This window comes from Stegastes partitus, unplaced genomic scaffold (genome assembly GCF_000690725.1).
Source record: "Stegastes partitus isolate 25-593 unplaced genomic scaffold, Stegastes_partitus-1.0.2 Scaffold1509, whole genome shotgun sequence".
Lineage (NCBI taxonomy): Eukaryota > Metazoa > Chordata > Actinopteri > Pomacentridae > Stegastes > Stegastes partitus.
Genome location: NW_007579240.1, coordinates 88,605 through 109,935, shown reverse-complemented (window position 1 = coordinate 109,935; position 21,331 = coordinate 88,605). Strand labels below are relative to the sequence as shown.

The window sequence follows — 21,331 nt, the reverse complement described above, 5'->3', positions numbered from 1 at the left end:
TGTGTGTGTGTGTGTAGCATGAACTGTATTTGGGCGCTATGTTCTCAAGCAGGGAAGGGATAGAGCAACCCAGCTTAAATAAACAAAAGGGAAGAGAGGATGAGGATAGGTTGTAGACAAAAGACCAAAAAAGGTACAAAGGTGTGACAGATGTGCTAGGACATGCCAAATGTGCCATGCATAACCGGAATACATGCACGCCCTCACCCTTTGTGGTTCTGCCTGAATGTTCCCTACTGGCCCCACCCCTGCTCATCTGCTCTCACTGTGTGTTTAGGAAGCAAGTCAGCCCTTGAACCTGACCTCGAGGCCAAAGGGGCTGGAGTTGGGTAAAACACCCAGTCCACATAGCCTGGAGCTGGGATCACTGGCACTGCAGGGATCCTACAGACCCAGAGATTTCCAGAGAGAGGTGTCCCACAGCCCACCACGATCTGCCCTCAGTGAGTCATGCAGACACTGCTCTGATAGACAGTGGGAATTCATGGCCCCACTGTAAAAAAAAAAAAAAAAAAGTCAAGAAAAATATAGTAGTTTACCTGAACTGCTAATGCAGCTCCAAACATTACAGCTCCTATGTACCCTTCACAATGACAGCATTCCCCTAATTTGAATAAAAAAGCAACAGCTGAAAAAGCCTTATCAAACATCCTTTGAGTTTCTTGTTTTGTCACAGTAACAAAATTCAAATTGCCTCCCTTTGGATCACGAGACACCTCCTTCATGCTTACACAATGTAAGTGCCATTATATATATTTCACTTAACTGGTGGTAGTATGGCACCTAGAACTGTAGCAATGTGCCAACAAAGGCTAAGAAGCCTTCTGCAAGGATATAGAGAAAAATCCGTTATGTGTGTTTGTGAAAATATACACAAGGTTGGTTTGGTAAGAATATACATACAGCAATTCTAACATTTGGTTCATGTGCTTTGGCCATTTTAACCTCAGTTAGGCACTTTTGGTAGCCATCCACAAGCTTCTTTGACCAGAAACAGTACAGTTAAACTAAATGTGTTTTCTTTCTAACACGGACTTGTTCAGAGAGATCAATCCAAATCCCTAATTCTGATCGGATTGAACCATTTCTTTACCACTTTTGATGTGTGTTTTGGGTTATTGTCTTGCTGGAACACCCAACTGGGTCTGAGACCCAGCCTTCTGGCTGATTATGTTGGGTTATCCTGACGAATGTGAAGGTAATCTTCCTTCTTTATTATTCCATTTACTTTATGTAAAGCACCAGTTCCACTAGCAGCAAAACAGCCCCTCAGCATAATGCTGCCACCACCATGCTTTACAGTCTGTTTGCTATTCTTGGGGTTAAAGGCCTCACCTTCTCCCCTCCAAACACAGTTCTGATTATTTTGGCCAAATAGATAATTTTTTGTTTCATCGGAAAACAGAACTTTCCTCCAGAAGGCTTTTTCTTTGTCGATGTGATCAGCAGCAAACTTCAGTCGAGCCATAAGGTGCCACTTCTGAGGAGGGACTTCCTTCTTGTACGGCAGCCTCTCAGACCATGGCGATATAAAACACAGGGAACACTGACAGCTGTGTTCCAGCAACTTCTAATTCATTGCAGAGCTGCTTTTTTGTGATTCTTGGTTGACTCTTGATAATCCTGACCAATAGTCTTTCAGCAGCAGGTGATAGTTTGTGTTTTCTTCCTGACACACAACTGCACCATGTACTATAGACTTACACATTGTTTACACAGTTGATTTTGTGATCTGTAGCTGCTTTGAAATGGCTCAAAGGGACTTTCCTGATTTATTCAAGTCAATGATTTGTTTCTTCGGATCTTTGCTGAACTCCTGACTTTCCTACTGTCGTGTTTGTGGCTGAGTCTAATGAGTGTATAAAATGTGTTCTATTTAACTGTCTCAGGAAGTCAGCAGCTGTAGTCAAACATAACCACTCAGAAGAAGTAAAGAGGCCATGCCACTGTGAAAATGCACTTAACAACTGTCTAAATCACAAAAAAAAAAAAAAAAAAAAATGCTGTATGTATATTTTTGACTCAGAAGATTTTGACCCTTTTTTTTTTTTTTTTTTTTAAAACAACTAAATCAGTGAAATAACCAAGATGCATCACTATGTTTTGTGACGAAGGTGTAGGTGTTTCAATCATTCCATCATAGGAAATAAAGAGCTGAAGGAGTGAGTAGAAACTGTTATGATATGTGTTGTCTTTCTGAGCGTATGTAAACTTTTGTTCACAACTGTACGTTCCTATTGGTTTTTATAAGTAAAATGTTACATGACATAAAACACAAACTATTATTTCAATGTCAGCATAGCAAGCAGTTGAAATGCATTTTAATGGTAAACCGTTATCTTTGTCAAGTTTTTAAATTTGTCAACTTTACGTCATTTCCACCTGCAGAATAATAAACTAATTATAAACTGCAGGTGACCGTTAATAATATCCACAATGGGTTTCGGAGGAACTCTGACACTTTCCTCCTCTGCTGGATTTTCATTTCTTTTTCTTCACCATCTGGAGCTTGTCCTCTTATTTCTCTCATTTTTTTTTCTCCTCTTCCTTGTGCTGTGTTTTTGTCCTCAGGTTTCCTGGGAGACAGCGATGTGGTCACCCAGGCCATCCACGATGCCCAGCAGCTCCTGAGGACTCACAGCAGCGGAGGGCGAGACAGAGACAGGGACAGGGACAGGGAAAGACATGGCAGTGGAAAGGTGATGAGCAAATGTTTAAACTAGAGATTTGCAAAGAGTCTCTTTTTTTTTTTAGACATGTACCCTGGATGTTTTACATATTGGTCCTACGTCTGGATAAGTGTCTGACACCTTTGTAGGCTAGGTTTGACTATATCTTTAGTAACACTCTTGAAGTGGCACAAGACTGAGCTAAATGCCTTAAGATAGGTTTACAGGCTGCTTTAGCACAACATAAAACATGCAAAGACACTTGAGAGATATTGTGTGAGTTACCGCTGTCTTTCTTACTCTCATAGTTGCTTTCTTTACTTCGTTTAATACTGGCATGTTCATTTAGGGCTGCAGCCTGCATCTCACGTGTCTGGTTATGCTATCATTTGACTTGAATCTGCATTTTTTTGCCACTGTGGGGCAGTGGAAATAAACTACAGACATAAAACCAACATATCTATAGCTTTTAGATAGATATGGCTAACATGTTAGCAAGTGGTTGCTTAGTTACAGATCTAGCTGTTATGATGTTACATTATCATTGATCTGAAGTTGTGTTATTAAAATCCAATGTTCACTGTCTTTTAATTCTTTTTTTAAATTTTTGTTTTAACAAAGTTACTACTTGGTGACCATAGTTGGCCACTTAACAGCTAAATAAGAGATATTTCAATGGCCCACTGGTTTACACACCAGTTTGAGCCAAGTCAGGTCAGGAGAACAGGATATACAAATCATTAGTGCTCCACTATGTTCACCTGGTAGTTACCTTGTTGACTACATACTATATAATTGGCTTTAAAGGCTTTTTCATAGGCAAAGATGTTGCTATGACAGCAGTGAGCCAAGCAAATCAGTGAGGTTTGGGGGTGGGACAGCAAATCGAGAATAGAAAAAGGCGATGACGATCACATTGTTTACACATTAAAAATGTAAAAACCTTGACTCTAGTTTAACTCATCAGCCAATCAGGTCATGGTTGTTCGTAGCAAACGACCCGAATATCCAGAATCCTTTAAAAGAGAGGTGAAGTCATCCATATGGCTAATTTTAAAGAATTACAAGAGACCAAAACGGCCTTTTGACCACCACCCAGTGCTGTAAATTCAAACTAATTCAATTATTTTTAAAGACCAGTTTATCAGCAAAGCAACCTGTCAGATCTTAATGTAAGTTGGTGAGTGTGGGATGCAAATACTTTCTTACTAAACAAACCTTATATGAGGAAGCAGTGTGTCTCTCTTTCTCTGACTGATATCTAGGGGTCTTATCGGGGGGGTCAGAGTCTGGTTTAGGGTTACAGGGAGTCATTCCTTTCCTGAGGATTAAGCAGACAGACGACTATGCCAGCTGTGGTTTACCCACACACAGAAGCACAGTGTACATCTCAGCAAACTCTGTAAAAACAAAAACCGTAAACTGTTGGTGTTGTATGAGCATCTACAGCATTGGAAAATTGCAAAATGTAGTAGATTCAGTTGTTTTAAGTGCCTTTAAAATATCTCAAAAGTGCATATTTGTGAGGGAATTCAATTGTAAAAAATGCTTGGTGTTTATTTGCTGGTGTAGTTCTCGTAAAAGTCGTCCTCTATTCTGATCTTGGTTTTCATTCTTTGGGGTGGCTGAAGCTTTGGTCTCAGCCGGAGAAACAGCTGTTGGAACCTCACAATACCACAAAGGCCTTAGTGTGGCATTGACTGAGCCACCTGCCCTCTCTCTTTTTCCACTGTAATAGCTCCTCTGTGGCTCTCCTCCTCCTCCTCTTCTCCTTCTTTATCCTGCTCTATCTCGTCTTTACTGCTGCCTTAACACCAATACTGTTGACTGACCTATTTTGGTATTACTCTCCTCTCCGCTGCATGAGAATAGAAATCGTTTTACAACATGAGAAAGGGTGATAAATAAAATGCAGCTGGTGTGGTAGCTTTGCAAATTCAGAGTTGCTACTTTCTCACCTCTGTCTTTGCTACTTCACCTTTCCTCCCTCCAACAATGTTTCTTCCATCCAACACCATTCTTCTGCCTCCATCGTGCTGTAATTTCCTGTCTTTGCAATTGCAGCTCTGCATTTAAACAGCATGTCTTCCATATCTTTACCTTAAATAGCACCATGTGTCACAAGAGTACCTTGAACACACCGCTTGAACACTAAGGCATCATTTTACTGCAATTTAAGTTAAACTAATTTCATAGTGCTGCAATGTGAATATTTGCGTGACTTTACTGCGTATCTGACTTCATCCATCTTTGTCTGTTTCATGTCTATAGGAGTTCAGAGGTTCTCCCAGCAACGAGGGAGCTTCTCACTGTGAGCGGGTTGAAAACAGACTCCCGTCCACTGAGGACCACCTCAGTAGTGACTCTGAGGGTACGTGTCCCTGGAGGATCCGTCTTTGATAGTCAGAACTAGGAAACAACATGACAATAGGCAGTGTTTTCACTGAATCGTGTTCTGTCATTGCCTTCCTCAGAATATCATATTGACATTTAATTATCAAAAAAATAACCACGACCATCAGATGAAACTGCACGTATCAAAACACACCATCATCTTTGTGAATCGTTGTAGCTTAAATGAGAACGAGAACGAAACTTCAGAGTTTAGGAATATGATGGGGGAAAGTGAATCATAACTGCATCCTTTGTGGTTGAAGACAACATTTTTACTTTGATGACTAAAGGTTAATAGCTAGTTTGAAAGATATCGGCCCATTTTAGGCTTGTAGGAAAAAAGTTTAATAGAAGTGAAGTTTACTCTTAGGAAGAAATCTGTTTAGAAACCTGTTATTCATCTCTTGAAGAATTCCTGAGGAATGACTAACATATTCCAAATCCATCCTATAACTATGTTTCCTGCAGGTGCCCTGCCTGTCTCAGTCCCAGGCAGCTACCCTGAGGCCCGGCACCCTCCTTCTTCGGGCCACATCAAAAGACCCATGAATGCCTTCATGGTGTGGGCCAAAGATGAGCGCAGAAGGATCCTGCAGGCCTTCCCCGACATGCACAATTCCTCCATCAGCAAGATCCTGGGTGAGACATATACACACATGCATGTTAATTAAAAGCAAATTATTGCTACAATACCTAAATATGACTGATTACCTAAATGCTTCACATACAAAGCTTTGTTTTTTTTTTCCAAAACGCTCTGTAATGGTAGGTTGACTGACATATTTATGTCGCCTCTCACACCACTTTGCACCTCTACATGTGTTTGATGTGTTAACCACACCTTCATCCAGAGAAAGAACTTCACCAGCCATGAAATCAGTTTGTTGGCCTCCAAAGCAGGAGCTTATAGTAGCTAATGTTAGCAATCTTTTACTAAGTATTTGTGTGTAACAAACGTTAATGAATCAGATTGCTGAGCTAGTGATGCTTCTTTGATTGCTCCATCAGGTCGTTACGTTTCGGTGCTCTTTCTACAAAAATAAAGAAATATTATCAACAGCCCAATTGCCTGTTTGTAAGTAGCTGAAAGTGTTCTTGCTTTGCTCATTTTGTCACATGAGACATGGGCATCTTATTGGCTATCTGGTGTTTTAAATATAAGCTATAATTGTTTTTGGAAGGTAAATATATTCTTTTTAGAAAATAAACCTTTAATACCCCAAATTTAAAATGGATTACAATTTGTTTTAAATTTTTTAAATGGGTTCCTTATCTTGTTAATATGACTACCATATTTCAAATTTATGACTTTGTGTCTTGTAATTACGGGAAAAGATCCGATCATACTGCATCAAGTCAAAGGCATAGGTTCATGCTGGTGCTTTGAAAACAACAGGAAGTTAGTTTTAATGTCAAATATTGTTGTCAAAGCTGGACACAACCATATGATACACACATTTTCAGATGTAGTGTGATTTACATGTTCACATTATTGACCTAATCATTTCCAAAGTCCATTACAAAAGTCTGATAAGAAAAAGGTGCTTCAGCACACTTTGAGCTACTGACACCAATAAATTGTCAAAATGTTCAGCTCTTAATTTTTATTTATTTTATTTTTTCCAGCAATTGGGGAAAGTGGAAAGAATGTTAAAATATTTTTTGAACAACCTCCATATTGAACTTAAACTACTTCCACAATGTGATTACCGAAGCAGAGTGACTTACAAACACCCCAAAGCGTCAGGAGTTCCCTTCAGCTGTCACATTCACTCTAATGTTAATTGACCTCCTCAACTCTTGAGCAAACACCCAGATGTGAATGCCTACACCAAACAACACATCAAGATCTTCAGCAACGATTCTGAATGCCCACAGTGGAAAAGGTTTTGCACTTACTTTGATTGTTTGCCCTTTTCCCCCCTTGAGTTGTAAGAATCACCATAGCAACTTCCTTTCTGAGCCTGGTATTCATGATGACTGCCTCAATGGGCCATGAAAAATTTGCACAGTTTTGTGCAGTAAGTAACAGGACAGCAACAGGATAGTGGAAATTAGCTTCATCATTTATTACTATTAAACTGTATATATAGAGTCTATACCAAGTAACGTGAGCTTAGCGAGTTGCTGTACAGTAGTCTGCATTTTTAAAACCTCCCAAGCACATACCAGGGGTTAATGGGAGGGACTTGGCCTTTGTCAAATTTTCTAAACAGTTTGTTACAGGAAGTGTTCTTTTAAGTAAGACAGTCTTTCAAAATAAAAGCACTCAGCTGTTAAAAGGAGCTTACCAGAGGTTTTGTGATGAGCTGACTGTTCAAAATAAAACGAGCCTGATTGAAGTTTTCTGTTGTTTTGGGTAGTATATTGCAAGCATCAACACAAAGGCATGAGTCTCTGGTCCTCCTCGTCGCTTCTTTTGCTCGAATCCCCGTCTGCACAGACAGTCGCATTGCTCCCCAAATCGAACACAGAAAAACACACATGGGCAATTTTTACAGAATGTAGCAGCTACTTACAGATTGGTCTGTAGCACCATGTCAGTGAATATTCCTGAGGAGTGTTTACCACAGTGGGTGGACCTGTTAGTGGATAAAGCTCTGGTTAACAGACAAAAACCCTGAGAGACTAACCCCCCACCTCTTTTCCCTCTGCTGTGAGAGGCAGGAGAGACCAACCCTCATACAAGGTGAAGGACATGAGTTCTGAATAGTTCTGCAAATGTATGGTTTGTTGCAGTAAATATCTCTATTGAACAATTGCATTTTGTAAATTTCCTTTGTATAGAATTTTCACAACACATTTCAACTTTTACAATTCAATTTTATTTGTATAGTAGAGTTTACAACATATGTCTTCTCCCAGCGCGTAGCATAGTAAGATGAAGACCTTACAAATTTAAACAGAGAACCCAACGATCTAAAGTTGCCTTTGGACTCCCTCTGAGCAAGTCTGCAACAGTGGGAACAAAGAGAAAAGAAAACCGATGGAAGGGGGAAAAAGACCTCATACAGAACCAGGCTCAGGAAAGGCAGCCATCTGCCTTGACCGGTTGGGGTGAGAGTGGGGATGAGGGGGGTAGGGGTAGCTGGAGGGGTTGGGATGGGGATCCAGTGGGGATTATACAGTGGATTCTGTTTGTAATTTATTGTCTGCTTTATGTAATTATTCATTAGAATATGTTTTTTCAGGTCAGTCAGCCTTCCAGCTTCTTCTTCATGTTCTCAGCTCTTCACTTTTTAAGAAGGCAAACTTCTTTTTTTTAAAAACATTTTTATGAAAGCTAATTACATAATGACTAAAATAGGACCGACACTTACACTGTAATCTGCCAATGACTGGGATTAATACAACATGAGGCCAAATAAACCTTTTAAGAACGCTCACACTCAAATGCTGCCTTTCATTGGCTGGGGATCTTCTGTGAGCTCACCCCCTTTGTTCCAATGTGTTTTTGTCTTTAGGCTCCAGATGGAAGGCCATGTCCAACCAGGAGAAGCAGCCTTACTATGAAGAGCAGGCGAGGCTGAGCAGGCAGCACCTGGAGCGCTACCCGGACTACAAATACAAACCGCGGCCCAAACGAACCTGCATTGTGGAGGGACGAAGGCTCAGGGTGGGCGAGTACAAGGCCATGATGAAGAACCGCCGTCAGGAGCAGAGAGCAACCTACACGCACAGGTAGAATCTGGAGAGGCCAGAGTGCTTTCCACAACTATGAAATAATGGAATTTGTCCATGGCAGACAACACTGAGAATTCACTTCACTGACAAGAGTTTGTGCTGCACCTCCACATGCAGACAATGGGTGCAGCTTTGAAAGCTTTTTTTTTTATTATTATTCTTGAAGACACAAACAAAAGTGAAGTATTGAAACTACGACAGGGCTGTTTTTCAGTCTGTCCTCGACAATGAATAGAATCCCTCACTATTTGTCCTTCGAACTCATCCAACTAGTTAAGCTGGGGGAGTGGGAGGTTCGCAATGTTAACAGTTTTGTGTGCTTTGTTTTAGTGTTTTCTTTGCCTCACTACATCTTTTCCCTTTTAGAATTCTTTTAAAAGTCAAGCATCAGTATCAAAATGTCACAACAGATGAAGAGTTTCATTGTGATGACTTACTAAAGAAACTGATTTTGGGGGGAAAGTTACAGAGATATTGGAGAAGTACTGCATTTAGCTTGATAGTTAGCATCATGCGCTGTTCTTTAAGGACTGACTGGTATACACCAATGAGCCAAAACATGCTGACCACCTGCCTGATGCAACCCATCAAGGCCTGGACTCCAAAGTACTCCAAAGGTGTCTTGTGGTATGGTAGCATACCTGTTCAGTTCTGTAAGTTGAGAGATGATCATTGAAATGATTTAAATGCAACAGAAAGCAGCGGAAGCGTTACACTTTTAAATCATCGTTTTTGGTGTTTAAATGTATAATTCAATGTATTTACTTCATCTGTTCTTTAAATAAATGTGTATTTTTCAGCGGTTATGAACTGGTTAGCCTGTGGATGAACACTGAATATGTTCAAATTGGCATCTCTAGATATTACCACTAAGTTTGAATCATTTTCACTCTGTTTTTGATCATTGTTTGTTTGTGAACATGTCTAAACAGTAAGTTAAAATCTGCGTATTATTTGTAATAATCAAACAATCATGAATACTTGTTAACCCATTAATCGAGGCAACAATTCAGAATAACCGCTGTGTGCTACTGTGATGTATTGGACCTCAGCACCTCTATCATGTGAAAGATAAGTGCCTCGAAATATCAGCAATGCCTGCAGTTCATCAGTGTTCACATGTCATTCTCTGTCTTTTCAGTCAAACAGAACCACAGCAGATCCATTACTCCCACAGTGATGCCCAGTACCCAGGTGGCGGCGGCGGCAGCTCGGTTTCAGCAATGCCCTTTCACCCAGCACTACTGGAGCATTATCTGCCGCAAGTCCCACCCACCCAACGCAGAACCGAAGGCCAAGCCACAGCCACCGCTCTGCCCAGGGAGAGGGAACGGGAGAGAGAGCAACCTCCATACAGTGAAGGAGAGGAAAGCAACGGAGAGGAGAGGAGCGAGGGGGAACTGGTGCTCCTGACAGACTGAGGAAGGACAGATAGAGAGGGGGGAAAAGTCAAATGAAACATCAGGGATAGGAGGCAAGGTAAGGGTAGCTGAGGGCAAAGGATGTTGTTTGTTCAATGGTTTAGTGAATGAAAAAAAAGAATCACCTGTTCCCTTGTAAATTAGCCCAGTCTCTAGCAAACCCTGCTATACACACACACATAAAGCCAAGCTCTTATCATTTCACTTAATGGAGATCATGCTTGCTGCTTGGTGTTAGAATATCAGAGTTATTATTGTTTTCTTACCATTTTGACTTTTGACAAACAAAATGCCACGCAAGGATTTTAGTAAACGGAGAAAATACAGGAAATCACAAAAGTACAGTGGAAAACACAATTTTTACCTGCTGGACACACACATGAACCTGAGAGCAGATGAGGTCTTTATATCATCAGTATGTCAGCATCGCCCCCTAGTGGTGCAGTCTGGTCATCACTAAATGGATACGGTGAGAGGAGTCGAGGTCTTCTGTGCTTTTTTTCTTACTTTGTCTTACTGGTATGCATGTTGCAACATAGGAGGTTTAGATTGTCAGACTAGGATGCTTCCTGACATTAGGTTAGAACACTCCAAATCACATTAGGAGGTAAAGAAAAACAAAATAAGTGTATTTCAGCAATTTTTATATTGCAGTCCCATTAAGTGTAGACAACGTCAGTTAAAAAAAAAAAATTAAAACAATGGTTAGAATCAAAAAAGCAGACTTTAGGTCTTTATTCCAGCCCCAAAAATACCAGATCCTACACTTCCCATGATGCAACCTAATATCTTTCATTCGACACTTCCGGCATTTTGAATGCTGATGTTTCAAACTGCCTTTCCAGCCACCCATTTGTTTCCCGTTTTAAGTGTGAGCAGAAGAAAATAAGAAATGAAAAAGTCTTTTATTTGTGGGTGGGCAGGAAACAAATGAAAAAGAAATTGCAACAAATTGCCAATGAGAAACAATTAAAGGATGATTGTTGTCATTTGTCCTCATAAAAGTCCACAGGTTAGTCTGCCTTTGCATGACGCGATTGAGTTTTGAGAAACACACATGTAAACAATGTATAAATGAACATGGTTGGTGAACAGCAACCATTCCCGGACAAAGATGGCTGATGCAGTAACAAAATGTTCCAGGCAAGTTAGTTTCTGTGTTGACTTTTTGGTCAGACTGAAAAAAAAAAATAATAATTTAAATGATCATAAAAAATATTTTTTGTAAAGTGCAGGGAGTTCATACTAGTTACCCTGATACACACTGTTTGCACACTTTTGTGTGACCCCCTGTTAGACCAAATCTCTACCAGGAGGTGGAGAGTGGAACGTTAACATGACCCATGAAGCCACAACAGTCACATTAATGGGAAAGACTGCATGCTAAAGTAAACCAAAAGTATCCTCCAAGGCTAATTCATAGTTTATGCATCCACATGTGTGCCATGTCGCACATAACATGAATTCAGAGTCTGCCCATGTCCTGACTGCAAATGTGTCAGGAACGTAAACTGGATGCTTGTTTTGTGCAGCATATGTATGTCATAATGTTGCACAGCATTTCACATCCTTGACTATTTATTTTTGTGAAATTACTACACACACTTCTTTCTTTTTTTGGCTTTTCCAGTCAAACACAATAAACACGGCAGCTCGTCTTGCTGCTGTCAGGAGGTTGCCAGAATTTTTTTTTCTAGTGTGCATGTTTGGAACCGATGTGGCTGGTGCACCTCATCATCTTGTTGCACTCCACCCGCTTTTCTGCAATAGCTTCACGGCACCGACTGGACCAGTAGCATCAGCATGCTTTTTATTTCAATGAATCGGTTCCCAATATTTGTATCATAGCAACGGCTGGAAATAAGTTTTAATTCACATTTTATTTTGTCAGTTTGTTTTTCGATCTAGCCCATGACATCATCACGGTTATCTTTTCAGACTTTGGAGGCGATCTCACCAGAGTGCCTTTTTAGTATATTAGGGTAAATTAGAATCATATTGTAGCTGCAATCAGGGGCATGCTTGCTTGCAACGAAAAGACAAAACAAAACATGGCAGTTGGAATTCATTATTGGAGGCTGGGTCTTATATTCAAGCGACGTGCTTGTTCTCTCTCAGGGTACCAATGAAATTCCTGTTGTGGCCCCGGTAGTACAGTAAATCACTAATCAGACAGTCCTCTTCCTCATCTTTCCACATCACATTGTTTAGTCGTGCCGTGCTACACATGCTGGAGTTGCATTTTCAGCAGTTCACTCTCCACAGAATGTTGATTTGATGTCAGCCTTGCCTATTTTTGTATACCTCTGTGTTAGCTTGCCGCTTTGAGTGTTTTTTGATTGTCGTGTTGACCATCTGCAATCTGTGCATCACAATTTCTGCAGTTTTTCTTCTGAGATGCCGCCTCTCACAACACATACAACATACTGTTCTCATTATTACTATTAAGACCAAAATGAAGGTGAAGTTCCATCTAAATAGACTAAAGTACTGTTCTTTCATCATCTTCTACATTCCTGTACCACAGACAGTTAATCAAATCAGTGTGTCCACTCATTCACTATTTCCTCTCTCGTTGACATTCAGTAGAGATCAGAGAAATGATATTTCTGGCATTTAAGAATCACCATGACTTTGCATGGTAAGTAGTGTACATGCCATGGAAGCTACTTTTTCAAATTGTGAAATTTGAGAGCACTATATATAGAGGGTAAATGTACACACTCAATATGTGGATGCTCAGTATGTAACAGCAGCGAGTGTGTAGAGTGTGCATCATACATTGGGAGTAATTTCAGACAGATTTTTTTATTGGCAGAATGTGTGTAAAATCCCGGCCCATATTTGGTGAATGCAAACATAGAGGAATTGTGATTTTTATGTATGACAGCATTTCTAAAAGTGAAAGAAATCTATGTTTTTATGGGTAACTGAACCTCCATTCAACTTCGTAATATGAACACACACCAAACTCATCTCTGCATCCTTAGAAGATTATGCTCCATGTGAAGTATCTAGGCTGCTCGGTGATTTTTGGCTCCTTGTATGAACTTATTATTGGCATATGTTCTTTGATAGTACGTCTGCACTGACTGTAACTCTGTTGGTATTCTAGTTGTTTACCAATCAAGACTTACAAGATTTAGTCAAGATTTACCATTACACCATGCTTAAAAACAACACTTTTTAAGCACGGCTAAAGCACGGTTTGTCATGAGCTGGTTAAAGCAGTATTTGTTAGCAGAACAGACACAACTAACTTCCTGAGTAGGAACACCAACTTAATGATTTAGGATTTTCCTTGCAGGACATGGAGAATTCTCCATTCCATTAGTGAAATTCAGTAAGCTCCATGTTAATGATGCTACTGCTTTAGCATACACTGTGTCAAGTGACTGTAGATTCCTATATGAATTGAATGTTATTTACTATTTCTAAAGTCAAATGCTGAGTCATTTTAAATGAGCTCAACTTGTAGTTTTGTGTAAGGAACTCTTAATTTTCAAGGTTGACAAATCATAATGGTGGGAAAAGACCAATTTCATACCTCTGGGTTTGGGCTCATCATGCTAAACATGCTGGTTTTTGTGTATAGAGACAGATATCAGAAGGAAATGTTTCTATTGTTTTCGCGGAGATGTGCTGAGGAGTCACCTGTCATTACCCCTGCTGATGTAAATATAGAAAGAGACTTTATTTTGTTTATAAGAGCTTGTGTAATTTAAAGGTGTACATTTCTATACGTTTTCTGATTTTGTGTGTTTATTTGTTTTTTTGATTTTTGACAGAAAATAAATTGATTGTGTTAACTGTGTTTGGTAAGATTATGTGTCTGTTTGTATGTCTGTATTTGAAGACTGACTCTACCAACACACCGTGGTTGGTTCAGTACTTACTCACACACGGATGATATTGCTTTATAACTTAGTGCACTAGCTTTGACTCCAGCCAGAGAACGCATTACAGTTACTTAACAAGTCAATCAGAAAATCTAACACACTTCTTAGCTTTGCTCAATTATCTCTCTCTGAAGGATTTCACTTCAATATTTAAGGTCAAGATGAATGCCAAATGCACATTCTGCTTCATAATAAAATGTTAACTTGACTTGGTTGTCATATTTTGTTAATTTAATTAAATTAGTTTGGTTACTTTGTGGGCTGCAAGGTGGCGCAGTTGGTAGCACTGTTGCCTCGCAGCAAGAAGGTTGCCGGTTCGCGTCCCGGTGGGGGAATCTTTCTGCGTGGAGTTTGCATGTTCTCCCCGTGCAGCGTGGGTTCTCTCCGGGTTCTCCGGCTTCCTCCCACACAGTCTAAAAACATGTTGAGGTTAATTGGTGATTCTAAATTGTCTGTAGGTGTGAATGTGAGTGTGCTTGGTTGTCTGTCTCTAAGTGTAGCCCTGTGATAGACTGGTGACCTGTCCAGGGTGTCCCCTGCCTTCACCCTAAGTCGGCTGGGATAGACTCCAGCCCCCCTGCGACCCTAATGAGGATTAAGCGGTGTACAGATAATGGATGGATGGATGGTTACTTTGCTACTTTATACTGTGCCAATGTTGCCATCTGCTGGACTGGACCAGAATAGTTGACAGGGTGCTGTTCGTTTGAAACATGAACAAGTTGAAAAAAGTTGAAGCTTCAGCTCTAAACTACAGTTATTGGTAGTTCAAGAAATGTAAACAGGAAGAACCTTTGTTGTGTGAGCGTTGACTATTCAGCCAATCATTGGTGAACCCCTTTGTTTTGTTGGTACCAGGGTGCCGTCTTCCTCCACCTGTTACTCGTATTAAATCGTGGCGGGATATGGCAGAAACTAGAGTTGAACTGGTTCATATTGCAGCAGGACCATTGCCTCCCAGTACAAAATAGACACATTTTCATTGTAGAGTTCAAAGACATTCCTTAAGGTTTTTACAGTAAAGTATTTCTGTTAAATCTGTCCAAAAAGTGAAATTTCTTAGTTTTTGTTAGTTGTTTATGGAATTAAACGTTCACTCACATTCTGTGCATCTCTTGGGGGCTAAGCCCCCCTTTCCTTAAAACCTAGTGACGCCCCTGACCATGAGCCTATGGGCGGGGGTCGCCCTTGCTTCACAGCAGGAGTGTTTGGTGTGGGGCAAGTTACCCATTGATGCTCCTGTGTCACCAGGAAGTGTAACCGGTGGTTTCTGGACTGCGTTGAGTGATGAGCCGAAACACAGATCTCTTTGAAGGCAATCTCCGTTTATTGCAACTTGACAGACGATAAAAAACGTACACAAAATCTGCTGTCAGTTGCCGACTTGCACAGCTATAGAAATTAAATGACAGGACATATTAGAACTGGGAAAGTAAACTTATGAGTGAAATTATGTACATTAGACAACACACAGATAATAGCAGCACAGTCTCGCTTACCTCTCCCACAGAATACATGAACAAAAAGGAAGAGGTAAGGCGGGAAAAACGCATTTATAGGGCACGGTGGGCGACCAAAAACAAACGAATGTGGGGTACTGGGACCCCCAAGTAAAGGTTCCACATCATAGCCAAAGGACAGACCAGGTTTTGGGTAATTCTAATAATAAAATTAATAACAATAAAATAGCAGTACATTAAAATATATACGGTACATTATGTATAACTAATAAAACAATGCATATATATATATTTAATATAAAACCACTGCTGCTCCACTGACCCTGTTACAGAGTCCATTATTATTTTACCTGTTAATAAGTATGTTTATTACACGATTTGCCCAAATGCAAGTCTTAGCAACCAAGTTATTATTATTGTAATAAGTACATAGTAAAATGTGAAAACTTCATCTTACTTAAACGAATCTAGGAAACCGGTTGCACTCAAAAAAGGTAAGTAAATATAACCATTAGTCTTAAATTTAGTTTACTTCATATCTACTTGCAAAGTTTACTGAAAATTTAGTTGTATTTACTTAATTATGCGAACTCAAAAATAGCATAATAGTAAAATGAACCTGATCTTTCCAAGTGTTAGAAATGTAAATAATAATAATTGGTCCGATTTATATAGACCTTTTTAGACACTCAAAGTGGCTTTACACTGTCAGTTACTCATTTACACACATTCATCCTGGTGGTGGTAGCCACAGCTACCTACTTTACTGCTACCACACAGTTTTTATCCTTAGCACATGCACTTGATTGCACACACACTTCCAATCGGCACTCCTTCTTCTTTAGCCCATATATGTGATACCTTTAGGATCTGATTCATGTATTTGGTAACAGCACAGAGCACAGTCTGGCAATCACAGGATACATGCTGGTAAAAAGAGGAACCATTAACTGCTTTAGCAGTGAGTCGCAGACAGTGACCTCATATGTCTAGACATGAACTGTTTCAGGGACACTGACCTTTCTTGCTCTCTTGACATTTTCACCTCTTCTCTCCTCTTTAACTGTGCAGCTTTGATTCAATAGTTACACGAAATCACCTTTAATTCACTGCAATGTTAAAATAACCATTTCATATTTAAACAGTCACCAGATTACAACATTTCTTATCATAGAGTCTTTTATATTGCTTGCGTCGGGCCAGTGTTCTTTGTTAGTGGCTGCCTCTGGGATCTCAAACCTTGACACCACTTGACAATATGCAGCTCGTTTGTGTATATGCATGTCCTTTGCACCCGTCGGCCACTATTCTCAGCCTCCTCAACTCTTCAGTCCTCGGTCCTGCAGACCATGACCTGGAAATCAGTCTTAATGCATCATAACAGAAATAAAGATAAATTGCATATGGAGGATGGAGGCTGGAGGAGCACAGGTGTGTCCTCACTGTGTCCTCACTGTGTCCTCAATGAAGTCTTTTCTGTACCAGTCACGAGAAAGAGACGACACACAGCTGGGCTATACAAACCATGTCGGCAGCAGGACTTTTAATCAAAATTATGTGTGCCATAACTATTTTATACTTCACACTGGACATGTGTGTTACATATCAAATGAAAATGTATGACTGTACGTTATCATCACATTCCACCGTGTTGGGACTTGAGTTCTAAGTAAAAATATATATAATCATGAACACTGTTCTGCTTATCTGACAGAAGAGGTGGAAAAAGATTTGAGTATGTGCAGTTAGTGAAATGGGAGTAGGGGAATATCCAGCATGTCAGTGTCTTTATAAGACATTATCAACAACCACAAAGACAGAGACAAACCTGAAACATCAAATATGCAGCGTGAAGTGCAGCTGCAAGTAGTTTGACCTGTTGACAGACGACAGTTTGACAGCGTGCACACGGTGTTTCCAGACCTCAGTGGCTTTGATTTAAAGTTGGCATAATTATATTTGATTGAATTTTAATTTATAGTCAACAAGGTTTTGACAGATGTTGAAAAGTCACAGACTGACAGCCGAGCAGGAGATGTCGTACACAGAACGCTCCTGCATTTCACGAGCTAACATTTCAGTGTTGAACTGTAACAAACAAATATTTGCGTGTATTTAAATCGTTGTCGTCCTAAATACATTAATGTTTGTTGCACTGGTCATTATTAGACACCGGTAGCTTGCTAAACTTTCAAGTTAACATGTAGCTCGCAAACTGCTAACTTTAAAGTTACCATTAGATGACAGAAGTAGAATGTTGGAATGAATCTATGGAATGCTGTTTTATTCAATATCAAATTAATAATGAAGAATTTTTTTGAAATAAAGACACATGAAGATGAAATAAATCCAGAAATAAGCAAAACAGGCAATACGTATATAAATAAATATAACAGTTAAATAGCTTGTTTCATACTGCCACAGTTATTTATTGCACTTGAGTAAATGTATTTACTTTAGAATTAGTTTCTTCAAGTGTATTTTACGTAACTAGTCACCTTCGGAATTCAGTTCATGTATTCTGGAAACAATACTCAGTCAAAACAGATACTTTCAAAGTCGGATTTCATTTATTTAATAATTCAACTAGAGCTCTGATATATGGAATTATATCCAGTTCTATTTAATACACTGACCAAAACATACAGCTGACAACAGCGGTCAAAAATGATATTTATGTAATTCAAGTTTACCAAGAAATAGAACCCTTGATGGTCTGTGATGAAATGCAGCATATTATTTAATCATAGAGGATTGTTCTCGCTCTGAGAGGAAGATCTTGTAGTTTTAGTCACAAGTAATTCATGTTTGACTCAATTCTAAACTCGACCAAAGTCTGTGTCAGTGGAGCTGAGGCCTGATAGTCAATAACCAAATGTGCAGGAAGACAACAAAACTTGTTGCCGGTTTGGTGAAGTTGCTGTTGACCACTTCTAGTTTGGAAGTTTCCCTTTGGTCCAGAGCTGAGGGAGTGCTTTGAAATGCTATGAAATGAGAAGTGAAAGAGCAGTCACAAAGCATCTGACATTTACATTAGATGTATACCTGACAATGCACAAGTACACATAAGGAAATGATTCCTTTCCTAACTTCAGTGCCATAAAGCAGCGCAATGGAGAGCAGCCGCCTGACATTAGTCCCACACAGCTGGATAATCTTGTGGACTGTGGCTTCACTTTACAACACTTGAGACTGCTGAACCAATCAGCAGCAAGGACTCACACATACAGATTTGCAGAAGCAGCACAAAAGCTTAATCTCACAAAGTGTAGAAGAAGTGCTGTGATGCAGGGTCCTAACACAGCCATTACCGTTCAGTCCTTGTCAGTCCCTCACATCTTTACACTGCCCAGTTTTTACTGCTTCTAACATCAACTTCAAGAACTCACTGTTCACTTGTTGTGTAATAGATCCCACCTCCTGACAGGTGAGATTGTCTTGAAATAATCACTGTTAGTCACGACATCTATCAGTGGTTATCATGTTGTATATTAACACCAAAGTCATAAATGATAAAAGTTTTATTTTAGTATTTTAGTTGAGATACCACAAATGACCAACTACCAGCTATTTTCCTGATTAATCTAGATGATTGCGTTTCTTCCAAAAAAAGGAAAATGACCAAGAATTTAAAGTTAGATTATTGTGAAAAGCTGTATGTGATTGTATTTTGCAGCACAGTATGAAATGCCAACTTGAGTTTACATAGTGAAGTGCACAACTGTAGGTCTAACCTGGAAACTAAAACATGCTAAAAAATAACTTTAAAGTATTGTTTAAATCTGTCGCACAATTCCATAAGAAATCCAAGTTTTATCAAACTCTTTAAAGTACAACAAGAATGGATAAAGCAACTCCTTTTCTGCTTGTTGTGCGGTTGCTGTCTGACTTTGGTCTTAGCTTTGAATTTTCTAAAACAATATCGGTGAATTCCCAAGACTGCCATGACATAAATGGTTTTGCAAGTCTATGTAAACTTCAATTCCCGACTGTATGTTCAGGTGTTAGTCAAGAAACAAACTGGAAGGAGTGACATGTATTGTATAAATGTGGGTAAATCTGCAAGCTGCTGCTTATGTGTTTTTTAATGAAAAAAAAAAGAAAGAAAAACATACTTCATGCACTCATACTGTACCTTAGACAAGCAAATCTGCCCTCTCCTGCATTAATATAATATGAGACTTGTGACCCCTGGGCAGGTCAAAGTTGTTACTGAGCTTTGTCCTGCAAATGTCGCAACAATAGTGGGAGAGGAAAGGAGGATGTTGAAGGGTCACACAGGATGGGGGAGTTTCTGTGCACAGAACTTAAAGTGGCTGCTGAACCAGAAACTGGGAGTGTATGAGCTGCTCATAGGGACAGCAGACAGACACACTTACACACAGACGCTTCGCTGCAGGATGAGGATGAAGCTGCTTTTTGTTCCCGTGGTGCTCATGTCAGCGTTGATCATCGCAGACGGTAAACCAACGGTTGAACCAGCTAATGTGTGGCCAACACAATGGACAACAGGTACTCACAGAATTTTTTAAAGACGTTTTAAATAGCTCAGATGACTTGCTGAGTAAATGTAGGTTGTATCAACAAAACACTTTATCCATTCAGACAGTGGTGGTGCAGGAAGTCCTTTTAGATAGAAGTACTGTAAAAATACTCTATTACAAACAAAAGTTCTGCTATTTAAGTAGCTAAGTTTGAGCAGCTAAATGCACTCAAGCGTATTCAGGACTTTGGGGGTCTTTTGGACCCCAGGTCATTTGGTTTAGGTGACAGGTATTGTTTTTTTTTATTCTTAAAGATTTTTTAAAATATAAAAACAGGGACATTTGTCGTGCATTTGGAATCAAAAATATGTAAACTGATCAGAAAATGTATTTAACATAGTTTAAAAGTGTATAATGAATACCAACAACTATTTTGCATGTATTCTTTCTTGGGGTCCAATGGACCCCGAAAGACCTTCTATGTATGGAAACATGAAAGTCCTGGACAGGGTTAAAGTATTAAAAGTATTCAATACATAAAAATGTCTCCTGTGGCTGATATCATTATTTATTATATTATCAGTTTAATGTTGCTGCTGTTTCAGTGTCTGAGCAGCTTTTTGTTGTTGCAGTTGGTTGGTGTGAAGGAAATCACAAAAAAAACACAGGAGGGAGGGAGGTAGGAAGAGAGTAAGGTAGAAAGTAAGGAAGGAAAGGAAAAGGAAGAAAAAGGAAAGCAGGAAGGAGGGAAACAGGGAAGGAAGGAAAAGGGATAGAAGGATGGAAGCAAGGAAGAAGAATGTAGGTAGAAAAATGGAAGGAAGGACAGAAGGAGGGAAGGAAAAAGGAAATGAAGAAGGGAGGAAAGACCAAAGGAAGACAGAATGGAAAAAGAAGGAACAAAAGGAGAAAGAAAGAGGAAGGAAAGGATAAAGGAAAGACAGAAGGGAGGAAGGAAAGAAGGCATGGGAGTAGAAAGGAAAGAAGGAACAAAGCAAAGAAGAAAGGAAGGAGAAAGGAAAGAAAGAAAAAAGGAGCAAAGGCAGAAAAAAAGAACGAGGGAAGAAAAGACGAAAGACAGGAATGATGGAAAACAGATAGAAGGCAGGTAGTTAGGAAGTAAAGAAGAAAGGATGGGAAAGGGGAAGAAGGAACAAATGAAGGAATGAAAGAAAAGTTAAAAAAAAACAAAAAACAGTTTGTTAGTTACAATTTTAGAGCGAACCTTCATCAAACCAAACTCCATTCAGAAAAAGTTCCAATTTTAATCCGGACAGAGAATATTTATGAATGAATCCTGATTTTTGGCTCTGATTTGGT

The 21,331-nt window shown here is 39.5% G+C and overlaps 1 protein-coding gene across 2 annotated transcripts in view; it reads left to right on the top strand.

The window, feature by feature from the left end:
- The window catches only part of sox13 (SRY-box transcription factor 13), a 58,874-nt gene extending 44,599 nt beyond the window's left edge, over positions 1–14,275 (top strand). For both annotated transcript variants that reach the window (XM_008300197.1, XM_008300196.1), the window contains exons 9-14: positions 278–443; positions 2,572–2,699; positions 4,941–5,040; positions 5,532–5,702; positions 8,528–8,744; positions 9,889–14,275. In XM_008300197.1, the coding sequence (XP_008298419.1) occupies positions 278–443; positions 2,572–2,699; positions 4,941–5,040; positions 5,532–5,702; positions 8,528–8,744; positions 9,889–10,168 (1,062 nt within the window). In that variant the 3' untranslated portion in view covers positions 10,169–14,275. The remainder of the gene's footprint in view (positions 1–277; positions 444–2,571; positions 2,700–4,940; positions 5,041–5,531; positions 5,703–8,527; positions 8,745–9,888) is intronic.
- The last annotated feature ends 7,056 nt before the right edge of the window (positions 14,276–21,331 follow it).